This window comes from Rhinolophus sinicus, linkage group LG02 (assembly GCF_036562045.2).
Source record: "Rhinolophus sinicus isolate RSC01 linkage group LG02, ASM3656204v1, whole genome shotgun sequence".
NCBI classification, from domain to species: Eukaryota; Metazoa; Chordata; class Mammalia; order Chiroptera; family Rhinolophidae; genus Rhinolophus; species Rhinolophus sinicus.
In genome coordinates, this window is record NC_133752.1 from 148,805,549 (window position 1) to 148,822,873 (window position 17,325).

General features: G+C 41.4%; 1 protein-coding gene across 4 annotated transcripts in view; it reads right to left on the reverse strand.

The window, feature by feature from the left end:
* SCN8A (sodium voltage-gated channel alpha subunit 8) overlaps nt 1–17,325 on the reverse strand; it is a 117,283-nt gene that overhangs the window by 73,662 nt on the left and 26,296 nt on the right. For 2 of the 4 annotated variants that reach the window (XM_074325669.1, XM_074325668.1), the window contains exons 5-10: nt 16,013–16,104; nt 6,739–6,960; nt 5,586–5,649; nt 3,644–3,785; nt 1,933–2,139; nt 789–1,082 (exon numbers count right to left, since the gene is read on the reverse strand). In XM_074325669.1, coding sequence (XP_074181770.1) covers nt 789–1,082; nt 1,933–2,139; nt 3,644–3,785; nt 5,586–5,649; nt 6,739–6,960; nt 16,013–16,104 — 1,021 coding nt within the window. Of the gene's footprint in view, nt 1–788; nt 1,083–1,932; nt 2,140–3,643; nt 3,786–5,585; nt 5,650–6,738; nt 6,961–15,765; nt 15,858–16,012; nt 16,105–17,325 lie in introns of all 4 variants that reach the window. The other 2 variants (XM_074325667.1, XM_074325666.1) reach the window with 1 other exon arrangement.

Genomic DNA, 17,325 nt, shown 5'->3' on the forward strand with positions numbered 1-17,325 from the left:
AGAGGCACAATGAGAGGATCCCCGGGAAACAAGACTGGATACAATGCCATAATCAGTAACTGCAACTTTCTTCTGTACCTTATCAACTTTCCAGCATTTCTTTAAAATGGGAATTTAAATGCCGTAACCATTGGATTTTGGTGGTGTTCTTTGAAATCCAAAAACTATCTATTATATGATGATATTAATAGTAATAGAATGCTCAATAATTATACATAAGTCCGCCCCCCCTTTTTCTTACTTTCCCCATTTATCAAAGTTGGATAAGATGGAGGCTTTTAATCTACCATAGGCTAATTTATCAGCATGACACTATATATCTAGGATAATTAATTACTAGAGCTTGCCACGCTCAAATAAGGTGACCTAAAGAGTTTCATCACTTTTTTTTTGAACCTACAATTATGTGTAATTCTTAAACAGAGGCGATTGAGCTAAATTCTGATGTTCAGATGCCAAGAGCAGAAAAGTTCTTCCTGATGCTTTAGAACATAGGCTTGTTGCTGTGACACAAACTTTACTGCTGAAGTAAGTCTGCCCAAGGTCATCACATCGTCCTGGGCTGGCTTTAGAGCAGAGAAGGGAGGGCAGGATTAGAGCAGAGGATGATGGTCCTAACATGCCAGTAACACTTCCTCCTAGAGGAGAACAACGTGGAGCATGGAGGGGCAGGCCTGAGGATGCAGGCATGGGTGTGAAAATGTAAAGCCAAAGGGGAATATGAGAACCCAGTGAGATTAGGAAAACCAGAATTTCTTAGGCTGTCTGACCCAGTGCCAAGAGTTTACCTGATTCATGATGGAGAATTTCCTCCCTATCCTGTTGTCTGGCAGTCGTATGCCGATCCTCCGCATGCCGTCTTCTGACTCTGACTTAAACACCTTCTCGGGATCCCCCTTCTCCTCTCCTTCCGAGAGTTCCTTTTGCTTCCTCTTCTTCCTTCTGTTACGTCTTTCCTTGGCACTCTTGGAACTGAGTTTAGAAATTTCAGATGAGCTCCGAGGAGAGCCTCCCTCTTCTTCCCCTTCTTCCTCTATGGCGTCTTCTGAGACCGTTCCTGCGGAAGTGGCCATCGCGGCAGCCTAGGAATGGAAGGAACCACAGCACAGACCAGATCAGAAGCGGTTACCTGCAGGCACCCAAAGCCAAGGAACTGGTGCAGATCCTGTCTTTTCCCTCAGATAGGGAAAGGAGGGAAAACGGGAGGAAAGGAAGCCAGCCAGTCAGAGGAGACTGTGGCCAGGGTCTGGCTGTCTCCATATTGCAGTTGAGTTTGTATTGTGGCACACAGCGCTCAGTAATCAAAGCAGAACCCAGTGTGAGAACTTTGGGACTTATTCTCTTGAGTATCTCAGATAAGAACTTGGCTGTATTCTTGATGCCAAATGATGTTTTCTGAACACGCTGAAAATGAATGCTAAGAAACTATATAATACCTATGGGCCCCACAGTAGAAAAATATGTATATACTTGGATAAGGACTATTAAGGTTTATTAGGGATTACAGGTTTGTTTTTCAAATTTTACTTTACTATTTCACCCTGTAACTTCTTTTCAATTACAATCAATATTTTTCATGACTACAGAGAATCTCTGAAGGAGATTCCAATGTTTTCCACAACAAAAAGGCTATGCTTACATGAAGCACTATACAAATTGCTCTGGTCACTTTTTTCTCCCAGCTACCACAGCAGTTGAACACTGAAGAGTTGAGAAATTCAACAAAAGATCATATTAACCAATAATTTGGCCATTAATACAAATGGAATAATTGAACCCACCACCTGCAGTTGTTACTTGGGTTGTTTTAATCAGATCAATGACTTCTATTTGACAATGTGCCTAGAAAAGATCAATTGGAGTGGCAATCAGACGGGGCCTTAGCCACAGCAACCTGGCAGGAAGGAGTGTTGCAAAGAATTGATCATCAACCTGTGCTTCTTCCTGTTGCTTCTTCAGTTGCTCCAACATTGCTTTGAATTCAGCCTCTTTCTGCTCTGCCTCCTCCAGTGTTGCCTGATTCTGCTCTTCATAAGCCATGGCCACCACAGCCAAGATCAAGTTCACCAGATAGAAAGACCCCACAAAGATGACCAAGACGAAGAAGATCATGTATGTTTTCCCAGCTGCTCGTAAAGTCTGTAAAGACAGAGATAATTTTCTGAGTCACTCGCGTCAAATGAATCAGGCTGAATATTCCCCTATAGGGAGGGGCACTACTGAATTTTGCACCAGACAGTCCTTCCCTGTGTGGTTCCCTTTCATATTGCAGAGCACTTAGCATCCCCAATGGCCAAATGGCCTCTCCCATCCTCAACTCACAGTAAATGTCAGTAATACCTCCCATTCACTGTGATGAAAACGGTCCTTTTCCACTTCCAAATATACCTAATATACTCCCTATCATAGACAAATGCTTGATTTTTTTTTCTAAAGGAAAAAAGTTGCTTTGGGCTAAGAATTATATTTGCCTTTGTCAGTCAGTTCTAAAACAAGTATAAAGAAAGTAATACAACACTTCAGCCCATTTATCCACTAGTCCTCCAAGAGCATTAACAGAGAAATTCCATTTCTGGGATCAGTCCCAAGTCACAGGAAGACCCCATCTTGCGTGACATCCTTCTTTATCCTTTTGTAATAGGAGGGATCTTTAAAGAGGGATATAGCATAGAGGAGCGGGGGGAGGAAAGAAAAAGGAAGAAGCACCCTAGGACTGTTCCTTTCACTAGCAGTGAGCAAACAGACATCAAAGAACAATTGGGTTTTAGGTTATGTATACGGGACCCACTATTACCCACTAAAGTTTTCATCTTTTTCTTTTCAACCACAAATACTTAATGGAATTTAACATCAACCATAAGTATTTCATGAGAAAGAACTGAACCTGAGGGAACTCTAGGCTGTCGAATAGAAAGTAAGAATTCCTTAGGGGATTTGAATTAGAAGCTTCCCTTGAAGAGGTTCCTCTATGCTTGAGGGGACATGTTTGTCATTCTCAAACTAACTGGCGTCATCAAATGCTAGAGTCAAATAGAAAACCCTGGATTACCATAGAATTTCTAAGCTGGAAGACCCTCGGCAACCACCTGGACTAACTCCTCCGTCACGAGCAGCAGAGTTAAATGACTTTCCTGGAGCTGCCGATGTGGCCCGAGAATGGTCCTGACCTTCTTAAAGATCTGTCACATCAGCTTGAAAAAGTCCAAATGTGTTACAAATCTCAAAAATATTGATGCATTTAGATTCCAAGGTCCTTGTGGATAGAAATCTCATCTTTATAATGTCTAGCATCATGCTTTGCACAATGTTTAATTAATATTTCTTTAAAAGATGCCCCAAATCCAAAAATCCAAAAGCAGAAATACAGCAGATGGTCTGATGAACAATAGGAATAGGCAGACATAGCCGATTCCCAGGCCAGGCAGGAGGCTGTGAGCCTCTATAGCTATGCATCACTGAGCATTAAAGAACATGAAGGAAGAGACAAGAGCTGGGAGGATACGCTTGATTTTATAAACCAGAGAAATACCATCCTAAGATGACTGTATAATGTCTTCATGGAAGGTCTCTTACATAGCACGTCCCCAGCCCTACACATCTTCATGCACTTTCTATCACCAAAGAAAAAAGAGGTATTACTTACCAATTGATACAGGTTTTCCCAATAGTCCTGGGTCATGAGGCGAAATAACGCCAAGAAGGCCCAGCTGAAAGTGTCAAAGCTTGTGTAACCATAATTAGGGTTCCTTCCTGCTTTCATACACTGGTATCCCTCTGGGCATTGCCTGAGGAAGGAAAGGGACATTCAGGGCTTTTCAACATAATTCTACCCAGTCATCAGCTGTAAGTCATCTCCATGACCTTGCAGGTAATAAATAACCATCTATAGAGCCAGGCCAACACATTGGAATTAAAAAAAGACAGAAAGAAAAGAAAAGAGAGAGAGGAAAGAAATAAAGTAGCCAGGTCAATTTTCCAAAGAATGATGTCCCGAGGACACCAAGGTATCGGAACCACCAGGCGTGCCTCTTAAAAATGCCGATTCCTGCGTCCTACCCAAGACCTGGGAATAAAAGCCCCGGATAGGCGGTCCATGAACCTGCATTTTTAAGAGGCACACCAGGGGATTAATTTTCAGATGTGACAAAATGTGAGAAGCACTGTCCTTGATTCATAACAATGTGTAATTCAACCAAATTTAACTGAGCTACTATCCCTAACGACAAACGGCTAGAAGTTCCTCTTAATCATCTCCGTTCCCTTAACACTCCCTGTGACAACCTGTGTCATCCTGGGGTTTTCAGTGACTTTGGCTATAACAGATCTTCTGCTTTTAGACTCCCCTGATAATTATTTCAATGTAATTTCTAGTTATCTACTTCCACACAGAAATTAAATGGATTTCTACTCGTCATGGTCATCTTAAAACACCAATTCCCTGAATAATGGCACTACACCCTACATTTATAGAGCTTTCTGTTTACAAAACACTTTCGTGTACGCCATTCTTATATTAATCCTTTGAGGAAGTGCAGACATGACTTATCAAATCCATTTAATAGATGAAGAAATTGAGTCTCACATGAGTTAAATGGCTCGCCCACGGTCTTAGAGCGAGAAGTAGCAGAATCAGAGGTCTGCACGCTCGTGTTCACTCAGCATTATGCACAAGAGCTAGAACATGGAAGCAACCCAACTGTCCACCAGCAGATGAATGGATAAACAAAATGTGGTACATACACACAACAGAATATTATTCAGCCTGAAAATTCTGACACATGTTATAACATGGGTGAACCTTGAGGACATTATGCTAAGTGAAATTAGCCAGTTACAAAAAGACAACGACTGTATGATTCCACTTATATAAGGTACTTACAGTGGTCAAATCATAGAAACAGAAAGTAGAATGGTGGTTGCCGGGGGCTTGGGGGAATGGGGAACAGGAGTTATTGTTTAATGGGTATAGAGTTTCATTAATGGGAAGATGAAGTTTCATTCTCCTATAATGGGAAGTTTCCCTCATGGGAAGATGAAGAGTTCTGGCAATGGAGGGTAGGGATCGCTGCACAAAAAAGTGAATGTACTTAATACCACTGAACTGTACACTTGAAATGGCTAAGAGGATACATTTTATGTTATGTGTAGTATTTTACAATTTAAAAAATTGGGAAAAGATATGATGTTGCTACCCTTCCCTCCCCCATGCTGTCAGGCCTAGCATATTTTGGGTCTTCTTTGGGTTCTCACCTAGCACTAAGATGGTGTCTTTAATCCATATTTTATTGGTTATTGTGATAGAATGAGGGGATTCTAGAAGAGACAGGCAAGACACCTGGTGTTATAGATTCTATTTTTGGCCTTTACCACCTTTGATTTTGGCTTGAGACTATCGGCACATTCAGCTACTAGTAAAATGTCAACTTTGGATGGACAAATATGAAACAGAAAGAAAATCTGAGTCAACCAGTACATTAGACCAATTAGGGTCTACTACTTGAGCACAAAGAAAAGTGAAAATATTGCCCATTTTTATCTGACAAACTGTTTTAAGGGAGGAGAATAAAATTAGGTGAGCTACTTACCCAGCATCAGAACTGTTCCCACAGAGTAAAGGTTCTAGCATGCCAGGAACCGTGTAAAAATTTGCTAGAAAAGTTTGAAGAGGCAGGAAATGAATAAGGCAGATATAAGTGAATCAGAGAATCAGGTTATACTGTTCCTAACTAGCCCCAGCAGAAACAGTTATTGATTTTAGCTCATATAAATCTTTTCTGACATCAGTGAAACCTGATAAGAATTCTTTCCCATTATTTTCCTATCTATATATTTAAAAACTAAAAGTGCTACTGTAAAGCCCTTAGTGCAACGTTCTTTTCAGACACCTGATTTCCACTCGTACTTCAAATGTAAATGCTAAGTTCTGGTACTTGAATCAAAGGGATCTCAAAGAGAATTTTCTGAGTTCTTTACCCCTTTATACAGCTTGATGCTTCTAGCCTTGTAACTACTCTTTACCAAAGATAAACTAGAAATCCTCAGTGATCACTAGTTCCCATGTCCTATATTAAATTAGAAGGCATGTTCCCCTTTCTTGCATGTGTCCCTGAAATTCCCTCTGCAATATTTTCTTACGGCTACTTAACTGCCTTTATTTCCTTAAGAGGGACTAACAGTGACATTGCTAACTTTTCCCCATTCTTTTACGGAAGTACTACTACAAATGTTCCTTAGTGTAAGACCCGAGTGCTCTGCTTCCTGAAATGAAATTATTAAAACTCGTTAACAGTAATAGGATCAAATGGTGCCTTAGAGATTACCTGACTCCCTAGACCAGATCGATTACTAAAGTCTTGCAGTATTAAAAAAGCTTACTGGGTATATTCTGCACCAAATGTTTGAATATCTCAGGTAACCCAGCTAAGGAAAAAAGGATTTTTATCAAGCAACTAAACCTGATTTTCAAAGCAAAGGTTTAGGGGTGCGTGTGACAAAGCTACAAAGGTTCATTTGTGGTTTTAAAGGGAGAGGAGAGAGAGGAGGAGAAACGGCTAATGTTTGAGAACTTCTGAACACAATCCTACCTCGAGGAAAGGGAATAACTTCACAAGGCTACTTCCAGTAGCACTGGCATTCCTTTCTGGCCCCAACTACTTTTTAAAGCCCAGTGGTGGCTTCTGACCATGTAAACTACAGACAGATTGTTCTTTCTCTTCTTGCAGAGAAGGGGCCACCTACTTTTATTGTTGATATACTCTTCCCAATCAAAGCCTTTGGTGCCATTTTCAAGATAGCTATCATTGAAGTTTATGGGCCACACCACACACTTGTTTCGCAGGTTTCCCATGAACAACTGCAGTCCGATCAAGGCAAAAACACTCAGGCAGAACACTGTCAGAATCATGACATCTGACAGCTTCTTCACAGACTGAATGAGGGCCCCCACAATGGTCTTCAGGCCTGAGGAGATAGAAGCCCGAGAATCAGAGTCACCCCACAGCCCTCCCCGCCTCCCCGGCCTCCCTCCTGGCTGCCAGCTTCCACTCCTTCCCACAGCAACACCCTTGACACATGGCCACGTTAGCTTTTACACCATGAGCATAACAATGGGTCAGCAATATTATCGATTTTTCCAGAAATATCCATTTTTAAGTCAATAATTATTAAAAAGGAAAAAAGAAAGTTCCTTCTCCAACATGTGGCTCATTTGTCCCCGGAAGAACTTGCCTGTGTCTGACTGCTTCTCGCTCCTAAATGAGCCAAGCTCTTCCTACTTGCCCCACGGCCTTCACGTGTGCTATTCCCTCTGCCTGGAATGCTTCCTCCACTCCCGTCCTTCTCGTCTCACTCCTATTCATCCTTCCAGTCTCAGCTTAAACATCAATTCCCCCAGAAAGCCTTTCCTGACTTTACAACTCTTCTCCCTCCCCCATTATTGTTAGTATTTTAATAGCACCTTGTATTTTCCTCTGTAGCATGTATCATGGTTGTAATTAATTATTTATGTCTGTCTTGTTCATAGCTGCATCTACACTTCCTAGCCCACAGCAGTAAATATTAGTTGAATAAACAAATGGAAAAATCAGGAATTAAAGAGGCTTCCAGGTTGGAAAGAGAACTACTGGACATTTAAAAGCCAATAATAAGTGAGAAGGTACAATAGTATTTTCCCAAGATCTCTGGAAATGCCAATGCATTGAAAGATTATTATCCATTGAGTATTTATGGTCTGTCTTTTCATTTAAACATACACCTTCTCTGTATCATGTATATGCCCTGTTCTCTACAACTGACCTTTTTTCTATCTTAGATTTAAAAACCAAAAAAAACCATATAACCTACTTGAATTTGAGGTTTAAACACAAGCCACGGGTTCAAATTTGGACCTGTAAGTAGATTTTTTTAACTGCACCGGGAAAGATGAGTGAGAGGAGACACAGAAAAATATGGTTATGGGTTCATGATGCGTGGGTCAAAACTGAGCCTACGTGGCTCTCCTGGGCATGCCCAGACACCAGGCTATCCAGAGAACATGGCTAACAAAGTGCTGAGCATGGACAGGAGGCAGACACACAGCCTTGACGCACAGGCCTCAAGAGGGATCTCATCGCTGATCTGCTTCTGAAGGCGAGAGTATTGGACGGAAATTCAAGGAAAATCCCATTCCTGGCTTTGAAGTGTGAGGCTGGGTAGATAATGATTAATCTTAACCAGGTGATACCACTTACTTTATGGCCTGAGCAATACACTTAACCTCTTGGAATATCAGCTTTCTCATCATTAAAATGGGGGTAATTATAGCTGACTATCACGGGCTGTTGTGAGGATTCAGCGTGAATCATATAAACACTTAACACAGCACCTGGTACATAGTAAAGGACTCAAACATTATCCGTTTTTGTCTGAACCTCAGTTTACTCATCTATAAAAAGGTATTCACAATACCAGCCTCATGCGGTTGTTGTGAGGTTTAAGTTAAGATAATGACTACAAAATATCATTTACAGTACCTGGCGCTTTACACTTGTTTGCTATCACTATTGTACATGCACTGCCCTCAAAGAGGTCTGATTGGGACAATGACACTGCATGGCTAACCTCGGCATGACGGTGATCTAATGGGAAATACGGACATGACTCTTCTTTTGCTATATTTGGCAAGCAACCCCCTAGAATTTTCCAAGTTGAGTCCCACAGAATTTTCTGTCTGAGTCCAATAGTGGTAATGGATGCTGTGCCTGGTACAAAGCCAGCACTTCATATATTTTTATTGAAAGAGTAAATGAATGAGAAAGTTTCTTTCCTCTCACAGATATCCTGAAAGGGATCGAAGAGAAGTTAAAGAAAAGAACCAAGAGTTAGACTGCAGAGGTGCAAAGTGCGCAGGGCCCTGTGCTTTCTTATGGAGCGGGCCTTCCATGGGGACTGTGGCCACCAGAAAGGTTAGGAAGAGCTCGCCTGGGCTCTAGGACACAAGGCATCTCTAATCCGATCCCTCTTCTCCTCCCAGGCTGTGCAAAAAGAGCACCAGAGAGGGAATCAGAAAGCAGGAATTCTGGTCCTGCCTCAGCCACTATTTATGACCCACTGTGTGTTTTGGAAAAAATTTAAAGTCACCTTACAGTCTCATTTTCTTGTACATAGAATGTAGATACACACAGGAGTACATGCAGTGGGTAATGGAGGAGAAGCTGAAGAATCTTCTCTAAAAGTCTTTTAAAATAGGGCAGAATGATTTATTTGTTTGCGATTAAAGTCGTCAAAATGTCAATCTTTTATTCCTAAGGCCCTGGAAAATTGGATCACAATCACAGAGCGAGGTAAGAAGGTATTGGTGGCATAAAAATAGAAGGCAGCATAAAGAAGTAAGAATTGTTCCAGTGTTATGGAACTTATTGCCACAAGTTTCTGAGGAAAACTCCTTCATTATAGTTGGCTGGGTAGGGGCAGGTCTATATTGGGTAAATAATACAATTCTAGGCTCCTAAAATTCGTTTGTTTTCAGAGTCAAAGGGTGATCTTGAAAAGAGAATACTTGGAAAGGTCACTGAAGAATGGCTGTAAAGTTTCTTTTCCAGGACTTCTTTACGAAGAGTTTATTATACAGCCATTTCTCCTGGATGGCTCAGACAATCACCTGTGTGAACACTGGATGCTCATTCAAGGCCTTTTCTATTTCTACTTTAAATGGATTGAAAAATTAGCTGGAAACTGCTGTTTGTTACCCTGTGTACTCGTAACAAGAGTATAATAATACAAAATAGTCAAACCAATGTAGCTGTGATATAAATAAATAAATAATTGGGGAAAAAATACCCCATGTAATTGTAGCATGAGTCTAATCTGATTTGCCTGGCCTGGGAAATCTCTGGACAGTTCCAAGCCCTTGTTAAAGAAATTCCCAGCCAGGAGCTCAAACTCCCCTGGCTCCATAAGGGCGAGCTCCCAGCAGACTTGTTTGTAGGAAGTGACCTTCTAGTAGCAGGTTTTAGAAGGCAAGGTAGACATCTGACTTAAAGCCAGATCCTTTCCTTCAAGAATTTAGAACAGGACGAGACAGTGCAGCAGTCTTTTCATGTGGTGGGAATGATAATATATACATTTGGGAGCTAAGTGGTAGCTATATTCTGTCATTATATCAGGATATATCTGAGAAGTAAAGGTGTTTAGTATGCTAAGAGGTAGAAAAAGGAAATAGACACATGGAGAGAAGAAAAGGAAAGACAAAGTACTTCCTGGTATCTGGGGCTTTCTGGCTCTACATTCTGGTTTCACTGGCTTCCAGAAGCCCCATACATTCCAGCCCTTACATTCCTTGAAGTACTCCTGTATCTTTTCACTTGTAACCAGAGATGCTCCTCTAATACACCCACCATAATGAAACCTCTCACTCCCCTGAGGATAGATCTGAACTCACAATTAGCTGGTTAAACATCTCGTCTCCATAAACCATATGTCATTTCTCAAGAAATCTGTAAACATGAGTCCAGAAAGCTAAAAAAATAAAAAAAATTCTTCAAGTGTTTTGCTTGGAGTCTAAGGCTTAGATCAACTCCTTGGAGAGAGTTCTTTTAGCTTTCAAGAAGTTTAAAGTAGAAACTTAGGTTGCAAATTGTATTCAGCTGTTCATACTTCAGAGGGGCTCAGCAAAACAAAATCTTAATTAAGCAAGAATACTCACTAACTAACATTAACTGCGGCTATCTAAAATGTTTACTTTCCAAAATTCTCATTCAGATTACCAGGAGAAAATTAGAGGAAGGCACAGGAAGAAGAAAGGTGGCACTCAATTACACAGCAATATTAAATATAAGTGGTCACTGGAAGAGACACTGCCCTCAGCCAAGACTCCTCTTCCTTCCATTACGGTTGATAATTGCGAATGGCCATGTCAGCAGACATCAATGCCAATTTCTGGAGAGATGCCATCAATGCATTTTTTAAACTCAAGTCTTGCCAGAAGGGGCTGCCATGTGCTAGTAAACGCAGCCAAGCAAAAAGTGCTCACTGCGACCCCCAGCAGAGGTCAATGAAGGCCAGAAGTTGCTGGTAGAATGCCCGACCTGACATGTGCAAGAACGGAGAAGGCCCCGGTTCTGGCTGTGTGGAGAAGCTGTCTTGCTTCTTCTATTGGCTCCCAGCACCACATCCCAGAACAAGCAAGATACTGACTGAAAACCGAGTATCCAAAACAGAGCAGAATGCTCCTTCAAACGACTCCTACACAACAGAGTGTGCAACGGAAGCCACGTGGGGGCAAATCAGACAGCGAGAACTCTTGGAAAAGGCTAACACGAGCTGGCTCTGGGATGTGTCTGAGCACAGCCGTTAATATACTTACTATCGATCAAGGAAAGACAGTGGGACCCAATGTACAGAAAGGAAGTCAGACATTTAAGGAATTTGGGGAAGCAGGCAAAGCCACTACAATCCCTTGGACAACAGAGCCTGCTTATGTGCTTAGTCCAGAGAAATCCGCCATGCATACTGGGATCAAAATCTTCCATGATTGTGATGCCAGATTATAAATTTATATTTCCTAGTTTGTGGCTCAGGTTGAAAAATCTAACTGGTCTGAAGCAACGTGAACTAATTCTGCTACAGAACTAACATTGGAACAGGCCTCAACAGCAGTAACAATCAGTGCTCACCCCAAGGGAAAGAACAGTTCCCCAATTCCCAGTCTGGCTTAGTCCAGGCAAGTGTTAGGGGTAAAGTCATGCCAGGTCAACTTTCCTGCTGCAGATTCAATCCTCACAGTGATAGTTCTGGAAGGTTCTTCACATCAAGAGTAATTTGGGAGAGGCTTGGGGGGCAAAGATTTATTTCCTCAAGGCCAGGTGCATATCACAAAGTCTGACCAAAACTAAAGCCGGCTCAAAGGTGGGTCCTGTGGGGTGCTGTGAGTCTTAGGTATTCTTCCCCTTAGGGCCACTATGTTAAAGCTTTAGTTACCTTTTCTAAGAAAGCAATGTGGACAAAGGAGAAATACAAAAGCAACTGAATTAATAACTAGAATATTTTAAAAGAAACAACAAACCTGAATATAATCTTGAAACAATCTCTCTTCACTATGTAGCAGAAATTGCCATATTCATAACATATACATTTAAAGAAAATGCCTTCTTTGCAAATACAGGGGGTGGGAAGGAGAAGGGCCTATCATTTCCCTGCTCCTTATCTGATCCCACAGGTAAATAAAGTAACAGAAATGAAAGCAGAGAAATGAAAAATCTGAAAAACAAAAGACAGAAAGAAAAAAATCCAGGAGAAAAATAATCAAGAAATCATAACTCTAAAGGGAACACAATGCTCACAATGCTGTCAAATCAATGCTGATGAACAGAGAAGAAACAGTGCTTCTGAGGAGCCATTCAAGTGAGGCCCTCCTGACTGGTTTTATTTATACCATTAAGTGCTACACTCTAAGAAAAACCTGAGGCACCTGCTTTGAGATTTCTATCACCTTATCTCCGGGCATGTTAGGCCTGTGGCCCATGGTCAAAGCATGCAGACGATGGAACTTCTGACAAAGTCACTTAGAAGTTCATTTTTGTACCCAGGTCCTAGATAAATACAAAGTGAAAGCTACGTTTTAAGACACGTGATTCTATACAGACTACTCCAATGTCAAGTTGAATCTGGACGCTTCCAGACCAAAGAAAATTTAAAAGGAGTCTCCTTCTGTAAGTTTTAGCCAGACTTTGCACGCACTGTTCTCTAAGTCAAGCCCCCTGAAGCAAACGGGAAACCATGAATGATACATATCCAGGTGCAAAGGGTAAGAATGTGGTTTTGGTCGTTCCTAAGCGACACAAAAAGGCTCTAAATGAAAGCTTCTCTTACACCACAGGCTGGAGCTAACTGATGCTCTGTACTCTCCAATCTCCTGGGTGTCCTGGCGACCCTGACACATGCAGACACCTACCAAAGATGCTAAGAGAGAGGACAGCGCCAGCCCAGGTGAGCTGGCTGAGCGATCCACGAAAGGGAAAACTCCGACAGGGAGCTGAGGCTTGGAGAGCCTTGTGAGATCTTGTAGACCCCATGTTGGTTTTGTGGTTGCTCTCACTTCTGTTTGTGGCAACTTTGGAAAAAACCGATAACCAAAGTGGAAATGGGAGAAGGCAAAGAGAGCAATTGCACTGAAGTGATCCATGAAAAAATGTGTATGCAAAGTAATGGTTTTTTACTAAGAGGGAACTATATCCCAGCCTCTAAGACAGTGCAGTCAAAATGACTTAGATTTCCAGTCAAGAGATGGCCCAGATCTATGGACTCACGCACGGGTACTCCCACCTTAGAAGGAGACCTGGGTAACAGGCAGGTAGGAACAGGACAACCGCCCTCTAAGGGAGAAAGCCCGACAGATAAGTTGAGAATTTTACGTGGGATGACAGAAGTCTCTCATGAGGGAGACGTCATTTACCAAATAGCAAGTACTCTGGGTTTCTCTTACTAACCCCAGGTAGAATGGGGAGCAAAAGAACTTGGGATTAAAAAGTTACACTTTAATTCAAATATCATTATACCATTCGCTGATAGTGATCTACGATTGGCTTTATTATCCCCTGAAAACTTACTTTCCATTAACCTCCTGAATTTACTTTCCGTTAACCTCCCGAAGCCGGCTTATTTGGGGTGCTTCTAGAACCAGGAATCCAGGAATCTACTTCCAATTGTGAAGCTGATGTTTAAATCTTGATACAAATCCGTTCTTTGGGCTTAGGTTTCTTCTTTATAATAATAACTGCTACTACTACAGTAATTTATGGAGCACTACTATGGGCCAGGAACTGTGTTTATTTTTATATATATGGTACTGGAGTATTAAGGGTGACTAATGTGACATCAGTAGAGAGCTAGCGCGCAGTGATGATGTGGTCAGAAGTTAACCATATAGCACAGAGACAGAAGCTAAGAGCCAGACCAGGGATAGCATCTGCTGCCCTAGTTAGTGAACAGAACACAGCTTTCCAATTTAATTCTGGAAGAGAAGTTTTGAGATCACAAGAACATAAAGAGACAGATGCCTGGCGGAGTACGTTGGGGGAAGTGAGCAGAAAACACGGGATCACATTTAAGAGGCCAGAGGAGGAAAGAGACCAAAGGAAAAATAAAAGTAAAGAGATGGTGCTCCAGATGCCTAAAAAAATAAGACAAGGCCTGCTTAAGGATTAGGCCACCATTAATGGACTGTGTGAGGCTGCCTGGACAATGAGCGAGGCTTTCTGTCAAAAGGATTTAAAATGGCTAGGAACTAACCCTTGATAAGTCAAGGTTGCAGTTTTTTGCCAAGGAGGATATACTCCAACTGACACCCAGAGTCTGGTTGATAAGGAGTAAGCCACCATTGCTAAAAATAAAGGAATTCGTTCTTAGTAGGGCTCAATTACTGGCCCACTTCATGGCCCAAATTTGTAAATGGAGAAACTGAGGTCTACGTTCCTTGGGGTTCTCAGTAAGTCTGTCCTCTCTAGGATTCAACCTTTGTGCTTCCCTCTGATACCTGATATTTAGATAACATTGAAAGGGGAAAAGGGGAAGATTTCTGAGTCAGCCACAGGGGAAGAGCCACAGGATGCCAGGAATAGGATGCCTCTGTTCTTCAGGCCCGTTTCTACGAATCTGCAGTGGGAAGTCTGCTCTCTTCCAGGAAAAGCCCTGAACACAACCAAAGTCCAATCAGCAACAACACAGTCTTGACCTCTGTCATGGTACTGCCAGTATATACGAGGCTCACAAGACTAATGGAAATATCTTTCCTACCAGACACAAAGACTGGTCTTTAACAAGATAGTGTAGTATTATCCGGTAGCGAGGATTTAAACTAAATCAAGGGATCTTAACCTGGGGTCCACAGATGGGCTTCAGGGGGGTCTGTGAACTTTCATCCAATTCTCAAAAGGATCCGAAACCTTCAAAAGAACTACTGGGTGAGGTCAATCAGGACCAAAAAGAAAAAGGCAAACATTTTAAAGAGACAGTCAATCAACTCCCTTTCAACCACCCACTGATGCCTTTTTTCTTCTCAAATTTCTGTACTTTTTGTTTGCCCATACCTTTAGATGAATTTTATCTTACCTTTGATTTTTTTTTTAACAGCACCTGCATAAGCTTTCATTGTAATTTCTGTTTGAGAATGGTCTCTGAATATATTATAGTAGATATCTACTGGTTCTTATTCAGTAAAACAGATAGCAATAGAATGTGCTACAGTGATTATTAAAGTTCAGTTCACTAACTCCAAGGCTCTTACATTTTTCTATAATACTTGACTAGTTAACTGGGTAGGTCTCTTCTGTGGTTAAATAATTCCATTAACATGGTAACAAGAAAAACACAATTCTTCAAGTAACATCCCATCAGCAAACCATGCTATAGGAGGCCAAGAAACCACAAGCAATGGAATGATGGTGAATGTTAAAATTACTGTAATTCCATGAGGCCAGGAAGCAAATGATTTATATTCAAAGAGAAAGCCAGCTCTCCAACAATTTTTTCAGATAGTGTCAGATCCAAGAGAGTCTTAAGCACGTGCTTTTCAAATGCATGGATGGAATGGGGGCTGCATGCCTGGCAAGCACTGTCAGAGAAAGTGCCTGAGGACCGAAGGGCCATTCCAGAGAACATCTCCCCATGAGAACATGCGGAATGCAAGGCCATGGCAACGGGGCTGACACCGATTTAGGATGGAGTGGACAAAATGAATGGAGGGGAGAAAGGAGATGAGGCAAAGTCAGTCTTGTGTTTAAATGTTCTCACCTGGAATTACAGAGATAGTTTTCAAAGCTCGGAGAACCCTGAATGTTCTCAGCGCTGAGACATTGCCCAGGTCCACAAACTCTGTCACATATCTGTAGTAAGGGAGGTCACACACAGACACAAATGACAAACACAGACACAAACCAAACACCAAAGGGGGGAAAAAAAACCACAACAAAACAAAAAGTACAATACGTCACATCAGGGCCCTAACCCAACACCTAACACCAACCCCGGGCCATCTTACCTGGGATTACCGAAATAGTTTTCAAAGCCCTCAGTACCCTGAAAGTGCGTAGAGCTGAAACATTGCCTAGGTTTACAAACTCTGTTATATACCTGCAGAATCAAACCAAAGTTAACTTGTAATGGTACCACCGGGCGAGGGTTTGAGAATGGGGGGGAAGAAAGGGTCTTATATACAAGCTATGATTTCATTTTTTTTCCTTGAAAAAGAAAAATTTCAAAATATAAACATTTAAGAACACATTTTTTTTTTTTTCATTTGGGCAAGGAGAATTCAAAAATATGTTTGAAAGAAATGATACAACCAGGAGATTCCCGGGGCTTATTCTCTTAACCAGCACCGCGGTACGCAGCTCCCAATCGTAATGGCTACTCACTGTTTTTAATAAAAAGGAAGTCCAGGAGGTATCAAAGCTTATGCCCCCAAGTTTTGTGAACAATTTCTTATGGAAAGGAGGCAAACTTCTGCAGCAGGAGTCCCATAAAAACAAATCTCTATTAAAATAACTCCTTAGTTGACAATGGCAAAAATGCCTCAATGTCTGTATATACTCGTATGATTTATGCAAAAGTTGTATGCATATCTTTGCAGTCACGACAAAAGGTGAAGTTTTAGTCTGTGACATGCAAAAGTAGGGCTCAGGAAAATCCAGATCATGAGATCAGAGCAAATACTGTGCTAAGTGCCCATTTTATCACCAGCTCTGTACCAAGCAAGGACACTTAAATTTTAAATGAACACCAATGTGTACTCATAATGCTGGAAACCTAGAAATTGCTTTAATATAACACAAAGTCAAAGTTCTAGTTTCAGATAGTCAATGCATATCATTCATTCATACTTTACTGTTGAAATACATCTTTCTATCTGATGCTCAGACCCGTACATGCAGAAATGCACTCAATCTCTTGCACATCTGCATGTACACACCCAAACTCACACACAGTCTATAAAACACCCTGTCCCCTACCAAACCACAAAGTGCTTTCCCAACCTGGAAATAAAAACAATGAAGTCTGCTATAACTCTTCTATTATCAGCTAAGTTTCCCAGAGATACATTTCCATTGTTAAAACAACAGAAATTACGAAGAACAGTTTGCATACCAATGTGGAGTTATACTGTTGTCTAGCAATAGTTTCAAGTTCTGATCAGTAATTCAAGAAGTGACCAGTTTGAATACCTGGGCTCATGTTTTGATTCTAAAATGTGCTCTGAAGTCTGTAACATCTGGCCAGCCTCATGAAATTACATGTGCTAGAACATACCCAGGAAACTGATTTTCGGTTTAAGGTTTACACCTAAAAAATGTC